The 10,982-nt window shown below is 39.7% G+C and overlaps 1 protein-coding gene across 1 annotated transcript; it reads right to left on the bottom strand.

Moving 5' to 3' along the window:
* Positions 1–803: 803 nt before the first annotated feature.
* Positions 804–1,728, bottom strand: LOC107540654 (olfactory receptor 10N1-like). The gene is given in 2 exon segments (XM_016217461.2): positions 804–1,233; positions 1,235–1,728. Coding segments are annotated over 2 exon segments (924 nt in total).
* Positions 1,729–10,982: the final 9,254 nt, after the last annotated feature.

Genomic DNA, 10,982 nt, shown 5'->3' with positions numbered 1-10,982 from the left:
GACAGTAAAGTCAATACATAAATGTGACTTATCTCAGTGCATATTTTACCAGTTTTTTATTGACATTTCTATATATTATGAGCTCTGGATAAAGGTAATGAGGGTGAGTAAATTGCCAAGCAGGTCTTCTAGGGCAGTCATGTCACAGAGGGATCAGGAGTAGGGACTTTGGAGTTAACCGGATCTGTTTGAGGTCTGGTATCTGCTTAATGTGCAATATTGAGCTTATTATTTGAAGTCTCTAATCCTCAAACCTTTTTTTTTTTTTTTTTTTTTAAATGGAAACTCTATAGGGGTGATGTGGAGATTAAATACAGTGATATCTATGAAATGTTCATTGTAGAACAGATCATGCTCTATAAATATTAGTTAATACTTGTCTTAACAACAAGGGGGAACTGAAGTGTTTATAGGCAGAAAAGGGGAACAACTGCATTTTAAGTGTAGCAAGAAAAATGAAAGGAGGGGTGATTTGGCACAGAGACAGACTATTGAAGTGTGCTTCTTGGACTGACAGAGATCCTTGTTATCCTCAAGCAGGCACAATTGGCTGCTCATGGTAGGGGTAAGAAATCTGCATGCTGTGCCCCTTGGATTCCTTGCCCAGAACGAAGGCACTGAGGATAATACTAGTTGCAGAGTCATTTATGATGCCCCACAGTTACAGAGACACAAAAACATAGAAAATCTTATCAGGCAAACAAAATATAATGCTTTAGAGGAAGCCGTTTCTATTTAAGAGGAGAATATAGAAGAATGATATTAAGAGACAAATTTCCAAAACCCATTACAAAACACTTAACTTATTCCAAAGATGTAAGGGCTACATTGTGAAACATTCTTTTCAGGGAATTTTTCACTTCTCTGTTCCTTAAAGAATAGATTAACGAGTTCAGCATGGGGGAGACAATATTATTTAATATTTGCACCACAGCACCAAGCAAGGGGTTGGGCGTGGGTTGCAGATAGATGATGACCACCGGTCCATAAGCACAGAGGACTGCAGTGAGGTGTGCCCTGCAGGTGGAGAAAGCTTTCTGCCTGCCCTCTGCTGAACGGATTCTCAGAATGGCAACTCCGATGAATGTGTAAGAGACACAAACACTGAACCAAAGACTTAAAGCCAGAAAGCCAACACTCGTGGAACCCACTTTCTGGGCCAGGAAGCTGTCCTCACACGCCAGGGGTAAGACAGCAGGCATGTCACAGAAGAAGTAGTCCACCTGATTGGCACGTTAGCTGAAAGGTGAAGGAGGTCAGGATGGTGGCCTGAAGACAGCCCACCAACCAGGCTGCCATGACCAAACCGACACAGACTCCAGGTCTCAGGATGGCCACATACCGCAGTGGGTGACAGATGGCAACTAAGCGATCATAAGCCATCACAGAATAGAGGCAGCCTTCGGCCGACCCCAGGAAGTGATGGAAAAAGAGCCGCGCAGCACGTCCCTTGTCAGAAGCGGCATGGCTCTGTCCAGAGAGGTAGAGTGACAGCTTGAGGCAGGCGACAGATGGAAAACACATGTCAAAAAGAGATAGGAGTCCCAGGAAAAAATACATGGGGGTGTGAAGACCAGAGGAAAAAGCAATTGCCGTGAGGGTGAGTAAATTGCCAAGCAGGGTGAGGAGGTAAATGAACGAGAAGATGACAAAGAGCCCCGTCTCCAGGCCCTGAGTCTGAGGGATTCCCAGGAGAATAAAGTCGTTTAGCTCTGTGCGATTTCTCATGGTCCCGGGCCAGAGGTCTGCATAGAGACAAAAGACGTGAAAGCATGAATGTGGAGACTGTTTTGTGACAGACACCATACAGTACAATTATTGTCACCAATGGTTGTTTAAATATAATGATGATGAAATTAAAAATGACAAATTCTTCCATTTGGACCGTTTCCAGATCTTGGCTATTGTAAATAATGCTGTTATGAACAGAGGGGCACATACATTTTTTCTGAGATGTTTCAGGATTCTTAGGATGTATTCCCAGAAGTAGGGTTTTTTGAGTCAAAAGGTAGTTCTGGGCCTGGAGATTATTATGCTAAGTAAAATAATTCAGTCAGAGAAAGACAAATACCATATGATCTCACTTATATGTGGAATCTAATGAACAAAATAAACCGACAAACAAAATAGAAAGAGAGGCATGGAAGCATGGAACAGACTGACAGCTGTCGGGGGAAAAGGAGGGGGAGGCTGGATGAAAGACGGTGAGGGATTAGCCTAAGATATATATGCATAACCCATGGGCACAGTCAATAGTGTGGTGATGCCAGAAGAAGGCGAGTGGGGAGGAGCAGGGACTGGGGGGAAGCAGACAAAGGGGGGGAAATGGGGACATCTATAATAGTGTCAACAATTTAAAAAAAGAAAGCAAAAAAAGAAATTCTTCCAAAGATATTTAGGGGTTAGTAAAGCAAATCTATGCCTTCATATCTAGAGATATAATATTCCTTAATGAGTATGGATACAAAGCAAATAAAGTATTAGCATGGTGAAATAGTGGATGGGCCAAGAAAACAGAGGTCTCAATACTGAACAGATAAACACAATTTAATTAATGTCCACAACCAATTATTCAACAATAAATCCCCTAAAATAGACCAAGTTGGAAGCCTGATCCTTCCGATTCCTTTCCAGTGCATATCTACAGTTACCCAGAGATGCAATCAAATACCCTAAATACCCATCTAAAGTCATTTTAAAAAAATACATCTTTATTGACTTCAGAGACAGGAATGGAGAGGGAGAGAGAGAGATAGAAATATCAATGATGAGGGGAGTCATTGATAGCTGCCTCTTGCATGTCCCCCCCACCCTGGGGATTGAGCCAGAAACCCGGGCATGTGCCCTGCCCGGGAACTGAACCTTGATCTCCTGGATTATAGGTCGATGATCTACCACTGAGCCATGCCGGCCGGGCCATCTAAGGTCATTTTGGGCATCCATGCCTCTGCTGAGAGCAGTGGATTGAGATGCAGTTCAATGAGCATTAAGATTTGGATTGTTTTGATATCAATTTAATAGGATATATTACTTAGTTTCAGCATTTTCTTATTTGTCTATTTTCATTTGACTAAAAAGAAACAGTCCCGGAGTTTTAAATTGTTTAGAGTTAGCAGCTATGTTGTATTATGTAGATCGTAGCTTTTAGTGAAGTTATGTCATACGGGATATTTAATCTTTGCAAACAATTGGAATTTTTGTATCCTAGTACAATGAAATACTTCAGTTCTGAAACTTTTTGGTGTGTTGTCTGATTTTTTTAATTTAAATTTTATTCTAGTAAAAAATTAATGTAAGATTTACCCCCTTAACAGATTTTTAAATTTATCATATTGTTAGCTGCAGGCACAATGTTATAAGCAGATCTCTAGAACTTACTCATTTTCTGACACTTTATACTCTTTAATTAGCAGCTCTCCAATACCTCCTCACCTGTCCCTAACAACCACCATTCTGCATTCTGCTTCTATGAGTTTCATTATGGTTTTGTTTTTAGAAGAAAATGGGAAGTTGCTGCTAGGGTGTGCTGTGGTCAGCTGTCTGTTACAATGTTTGAGTTTAAAACGAGCTTGTGAATCATTGTTCAAAAGGAGATGTTTTCACCATATATGTGGTGACAAAAGATGATTTGACCGTGGGTGATGGGCACACAATGCAATATACAGATCATGTATCATAGAAATGTATACTGGAAACCTATATAATCTTATTAACCAATGTCACCCCAATAAAAATAAAAAATATATGAAAGTTTTCAATCTCAGTTTTTACATTTATGATCTGTTTTACTGAAATCCAAAGTATATGCAAATTGTCTAATTTATAATTTTCCTGACTTCTAATTATAATTTCCATTCAATTCCTCTGATCTTCTCTTGTAATTAATAGTTACTAATTGAAAATTTTATCTTCTGAAAGAATTGGAAGTGGTAAGATAGGTTAATACTATCCACATATACCAAAGAAATTCCAGTGAAGATGAATTTAGGTTTTACTAAACTGTAAGGTTCCTGAGCGTAAACTAGTAATTTGTCATTGAACCATTATTTATCACAGCACCTGCAAATAGCTGGCATTTAAATAATTGTTATATACAGCAATAAAGATAAAGTAAATAAATAAATCATTGTTAGATAAATAAATAAAAAGTTGAAAATTAATTTAAGGATTTACTCAAGTCCCATGAAGAGACCATGTCTTTTCTTGTCCACCACTGTGTTTCTAGGTTTTAGGAAATACAGCACCCAATAAATGTGTTGACTTGAAGAGAATTTTAGAATGTTCTGAGATGGTAGCTCTTCTTTAAACTATTTTAAGCTTTTTAAAAATATTAATGCTGGAAAGCAATGATAGATTCCATGCTTAACAAAAAAAAATAGATATACATAAAAATGTAAAGTATCTAATTTAGGATGAGCCTTGAACACCTTCATAATTACTGGTAACTCATCAAGGCCTCTTGCGGGTCTGGAGAGGTGTAAATGACAGGTGGACGTAGAGTTAAAAGAATAATGGGCTTTCCTAAAGAGAAGGAAAAGAAGGAAGTCATAATTAGTGGAAAGTTTTGTAGCAAGAACAAAAGGATATAAAAACGGATTAGTGTAAAAATACTTGAAATAGGACAAAAATTATTAACATAACTGAAGTTCTGGATTTAGACTAAGCATTTTAGTTAGTGATCATTAGAACTAGAATAGCATTATCACAATATAATAATGCAATTGGTTTACTGTTTTATTATTGTCTTACAGTATTAGCCTTTATAGAGATTCTGTTTGTGGAGGAAAGTCAGTATTTTTCATTTTTTTTCTGAACTACTTTTGTCAGCTTCCAATTGGAGATCATCTGGACCTGAAGTCAGTTTGTACTTGTGCTGATGTTGGAGAAAGAGGCATGGCCACTGGGCGGCGCCCCACTGTGGAGCAGCCAACTGTTGACAAAGGCATCTTTGCAGGCTTCTGACAGTTTCCCTTAGGCTCCGTCCACAGAGAGGGCTAACAGAATAACTGCTATGGGGGAATTCTGATATGGAAAAAAAGATTGTTGTGCCAGGAAGATTTGGTTTTAAATCTAGGTTCTTGCTTACTAACTGGGACTCTGCTATATTTCAGTTTACTTATCTCTAAAATAGGCATGATATTACATTCTAAGGGCTGTTGGATAGATTAAATGGGATAATGCAGTGTGAGGCATCCAGTGCGGTGTCTGTCATGTTTGGGTACCAGCCACTGTTATTAACTCCTATACTCTGGGCAAGAGGAAAAAAAGTCTTATAATATAGTGACTTAATATGAACAGGAGCACGGCTAATGCTAGACAAGTCCCAGTTTGGGGGAAGTGTTTAGAAAATACCCCTGGGTACCCATACTTATGAAATATGGTGAGGCACAAAAATAAAACATGGATGGAGAAGATTGGGAACATGTCTTAGGTGTCTACCTCATCCCCTACATCCTACATGTAGGCCTCTACCCCGCTAAACCATTCAAAACACAGTCATGTAGGAATCATGCTAATGCAGGATATCAGTGACAGGAAAAGCGAAACAGGAGACATTTCTGTTGGTTCTAAGGCAGAATAAACATTATTTTATGTAAGATAAAAACTGAAAACAAAGAAAATTTATGAGAAAAATCTCATGAAAATAACATCACTTCAGACTGAGATTTTGTTTACCATGTTTTAAAAAATAGTTTGTCCCTATAACTTCAAATATTATTTTTTAATCTTAAACATTCAACATCCTTACTATTTCAAGACCCACAGGCAGACAGGTTTGTAGTTATCACACACATGGATCTAAGAATGGTAAACAGTAACTTAGGGCTGCATTCACAATAGGAACGGATAGAGCTTTCCTAGAAGATTCAACTCAAATGGAAACATTTATCCAGGAAAGAGACAACATGGCATATTAAAAAGAATTTGGATTACAGGTCTAAAGGCCAAGTTCAAGGTCTGATTTGGGGGGATGTGATTATGGGCAAGCAACTTAAAACCTCTGAACGTCAGCTTCTCATCGCTAAAGAAGCAGAAAGCATGCCCTGCACCAGTAACCTCAACCTTAACTGATGAGTTAAAATTTATTGTTACAACTAGGACACTTTTGAGAGTGAAAAGGGGGCATTATTAATAATTAACGCAGGATGATAAAGGTAAACTAGGAAAGTCTCTGCCAAGTAACTGAATAGTCTCCTTGGTATGATGTCCCACAAATCTGTATTTTGACATGCACCACTCTAATTATAGTCTTTGAAAATGTGGAATGTTCTTATAATTGTGCTTGGTATAGAGTGCTTGGTATCCATTAAGTGTTTTTAATTAATTTAGGTAAGCTTTTCCTCACATAATTGCTGTAAAGATTAAATATGTATGGTTATATTCGTGAAATATTTTCTAACTTTTTATTCTTTAATTAAATTTATTGTTGTGACAATGGTTAAAAGATTATATAGGTTTCAGGTGTACATCTCTATGACGCGTGATCTTCACATTGCGTTGTGCCCACCACCCAAAGTCCGACCTTCTTCCATCACGATACACTTCACCCTTTTTACCCTTTGCTACCCCCCACCCCCTTCCCTCTGGTAACCATCACACTGTCGTCGTGTCTGTGAGGTTTTTCTTGTTTTTCTTGTTTGTTCACCTGTTGCTTTCAGTTTTACATTCCACATGTGAGTGAAATCATATGGTTCCTAACTTTTTCTGACTTGTTTCACGTAGCCTGATACTCTCAAGGCCCATTTGATGCTTAATAATATTCTATATAATGGTCCCTTATTATATTTGCTATAGAAAGTCTAATGCCAAAGAATTTGGGAAGCAACTGCCTGTCTAAAGCCTGAATGAGGAGAGACAGGGTAAAGCAAGGACAAGGCAGTCTGAAGGCTAAGCTTGAGGGACATATTTTAGGAAAAAGAGAATAGGGAACCACATAAGGTACATGTAGACATTTTTCAAAGGTTTGGAAGAGAACCAGAAGAGTGTCTTTTACACGTCTTTGCATTGGGCAGATGATTATTTTCTCCATACCATAGAAACTTATTTTCTGTATGTCAGAGAATATATTTAACTAATTTTTTAAAAATATATCTTTATTGATTTTAGAGAGGAAAGGAGAAGGAGAGAGAGAGATAGAAACATCAATGATGAGAGAGTCATTGATCGGCTGCCTAGCCTGCAACCCGGGCCTGTGCCCTGACCGGGAATCGAATCCCCGTCACCTGGATCCTAGGTCGATGCTCAACCGCTGAGCCACACCTGGCCGGGCTCAACTAATTTTTTTTAAATCCTAAGCAACTGTTTGGTGCTTAGAACATGATAGACGCTGAATGAATTATTAATGAACCAAAAAAGAACAAATGAATGCATCCCTGCATGCTGTTTGAGAGCGAATGGACGAAGGACCCTAGATGTTGCGTAAAATGAGAAGGAAGCCTTTAATTGTAATTTCTTCCAACAGTCCTCGCTACCAAGGACTCCAGAGTGAGGTTGAAAGCAAAAATGGAAATGATAAGGAGATGTTCTGGGCACTTATGTGGGAAAATGGGTCACGGCTGGCTCAAGTTAAAAACAAACCAAAGCATTTTTTTCATCCCTTCATCTTCAGTTTCTTCTATAGAGTTGAGGGCTTCCTGTCCCAAATGTCTGTCTGTCCAAAGTGCCATGGAATGGGACTTGAGTTCTCTCAGAATCACACAGACAGAGGAAGCCACAATGCTGATGGCTGACCTATCATCCAGGATGATTTCCTCAGAGTTGGCAGAGGTAAAAAAAATCTCTTACCTTTGTAGAATTTTAAATTATCTCATAGTCCCTCTGGAGCCCCACCTATGATATATCCCAAGACTCATGGAGCAGGAGCCTTCTGGGCTTAGGAGCAATTAAATGCTGGATGGTGAGAGAGTTTAGGAGTGAGAAAAAGGTACACAGTAAACAAGATAATCTTTAAAGGATTGGGAACCAAAGAGCCTGTGGATGCCCCTTGGCCACGCTACTTTTCTCTTCTGGGTGGACATTCCATGGAACCCTTTTGTTCTCTGTGGGCCTCAGGGATTTGGCCTGCTTAACTGTCATTTTTCCAAGTTTCTACCTATTCCCTTACCTCTTAGGGTTGTGAAAGAAATCGTCACATAATAAAAAGAGTATTACCTTGGATCCAGAAAGTTCTGGTGTAAAGAACGCACCTGTTGCTCATTAGCTGTAAGTTCTTGAGTAGGTCAGTGGTCCTCACTGAACCTTAATATCGTCACTTGTGAAATGGAGTTATGAGAGTATTCCATAGGTTGATCGTGAGGATTAAATGAGATAATGCCTACACATTCCCTGACAGGTACTACATGCTTCTGTGGTTTGTACTGAAATTGGATGAATCTTTCTTTTCCTCCCCTTTCTCTTTCCCTTCTTAATTTTAAGATGAGTTTCCCCCCTCCTTTTAGTCTGTTTGGTTGGTTTAGTTTTTTGTGATTTTTTTTTTTTTTTAAATATATCTTTATTGATTTCAGAGAGAGGAAAGGAGAGGGAGAGAGAGAGATAGAAACATCAATGATGAGAGAGTCATTGATCGAGCCTGCAACCTGGGCATGTGCCCTGACCGGGAATTGAATCCTGATCGCCTGGATCCTAGGTCGACGCTCAACCACTGAGCCACACCCGGCCGGGCATGGGTTTAGTTTTGTTTTAATGACTAGTAATTACAGAAAAAGAGATCATGAGTAACAAAAACAAAGCAAACTAGTATTTCTAGAGTTAGAAAAATACCAAAAACTTCAGAAACCTTTCTTGTAATAACAGCTCATTCTCTATGGAATCTAAAGACATAAGATTTCCAGATCCTTGGGACTCAACAAGGCCAGCGTAAGAAAGGGGAGGTGGAACTAAAATTTAAAGAGTGCTTAGTTTTGACAAATGCCTTTAAAAAACATGTATTGGGTAGGTACTATTAGTCCACTTAACAAATGGTGGTGTGGATCCCAAAGATTACATAACTATTAAGTGGTAGAGGTAGAAATTAAAGCCCAGACTCTTTGAATCTAAAACTCGGGGACTGAATTCTATGGCAGAACCAAGCTCATCCTATTATATCAGTACCTGGCTTCTAGTTTTCTCTAGTTTTGACCCTCTGGATAAGCAAGGCATGCCCTTTACTAGTCCTGCCTATTTATTTTGCACTTACTTATGCTCTGGTTTGCCTAAAGCACATTTGCTGTTGTTGATGACAACTGCCCCTTTTAAGAAGTAATCAGCATCTTCTAAGAAATTTCTGCCAAACAGCTAAGTGGTTTTGTGATGCCCAACACACTCAGAAAGAGTCTGGAAGCTTTGGTAGGAGGAAATTATAGAGATTTATTCAAGGGTCTTATAGTTTGCAAACTGGAAACACAGCTAGGCAAAAAAACAGGAGTGTTCCAAAGAAGAAAGGAAAGTTTAAATTTCTTATATCTAATCCCAGAGATTTCCCTGCTTTGCTTTCTCCCACCTGCCTCCCTAATCTATCACCAATGAATTTCATGTAACCCTTTTACATCTTGCCCTTTGATTTTGATGTATATAAAATAAGTGGTGAAACTGCCATTTTCCCGAGTATTATTTCAATCCTTTGAAGTTTTGCTTCCCAGAAATTATCAGTTTGGGTCAAATAAACTCATAAAAATTCTAAAAAAAAAAGATAAAAAAAAAAAAAAAGCCCTCAGGACAAAAACTCAATGTGAGCTTGCTCTAGAGTACACCCAAGCCCCTTCCTGGGCATGAACTTTTTTTTTTTTTTTAAATATATCTTTATTGATTTCAGAGAGAGGGAGGGAAAGGGAGAGAGAGATAGAAACAGCAATGATGGAGAGAGTCGTCATTGATGGGCTACCTCCTGCACGCCCCTGACTGGGGATCCAGCCAGCAACCCGGGCCTGTGCCCTGACAGGGAATCGAACCGCGATCTCCTGGATCCTAAATTGATGCTCAACCGCTGAGCCACGTCCGGCCGGGCTGAACTTTTTATTTTCTTCCTAATTTCTAAGGGCCCCCATAGAAATTGGGAAGCTAGACCCTGGCTCACCCCCTGATTCTATCTCCAAGGCCCTCTTTTCTCTGACTCCCCAGTGAGCTGAAGCAGCCCCACCCAGGCTCACTTCTGTCGCTGTGACCTTCACCTCCTAGGGAGCTAACAGCAGCCCCGCCTTGGCTCACTTCTTTCCTATAACATTTCTAGGGAGCCAAAGCAGAGCACCGCCTAGGCTCTGCCTTTTTTTCCTTCTACCTGAATTTCTTCCTTTCTTCCAGCTTTAATAAACATACTCTCAAAACCATCTGAATTCTTGTTGTGAAATCTTTCCTACAAGATGTCAAGGACCCACACACTACAGGCCGGCCTGAGGCAGATCTGCTCCGGGCCAGCCCCTGTCCAGTGACACTCAGAACAAGAAGTACATTTTTGAGTTATCAGTTCTGCATCCTTAGCCCTAAGATTGGCCCAGGATGATTATCAGTCAGATGACAGGCATTCGGTGTAATAAATGCCAGGTGGTGAGGAAGGTGGGTGCCAGGACTTCTGGTTATGTCCGGTAGTCTGAGTCATGGATGTGAGGTAATCAGGTGGCCAGGATATGGAATCCTTCGGGGAGTTGTGTATCCAGCCATTGACTAGGACTGGAAAGTTCAGAAAAATTTAAGTTCTCAGGCTAGTTAGAATGAGAAGTTCCTCACGCCTCAGTCTTCATAATGTTAACAATTTTAGCAGCTGGGTTAACGTGACTCCAGTTTATACGTTCCCTGTGTTCACCCTTTCCTCAGTGATGACAGACACTATTTGGGTCTGAAAGTAAAGCCATTTGTCTTAACCTGTAAAACACTTGGCCCTGGTTTCTAAAAGTACTCAATATATAGTAGATTGTGGCTTCAGTCTGTCTTATCTCCTACCCATCCATCTCTGAGAAGTTTCGGTTGGGCTCAGTTTTCATGTGATCTGTCCAAACATAGAATTTGTTGCC

Source organism: Miniopterus natalensis, chromosome 20 (genome assembly GCF_054644295.1).
Source record: "Miniopterus natalensis isolate mMinNat1 chromosome 20, mMinNat1.hap1, whole genome shotgun sequence".
Taxonomy (NCBI): Eukaryota; Metazoa; Chordata; class Mammalia; order Chiroptera; family Miniopteridae; genus Miniopterus; species Miniopterus natalensis.
Note: the sequence above shows the minus strand (reverse complement) of the source record. Positions and strands in the feature narration are given on the sequence as shown.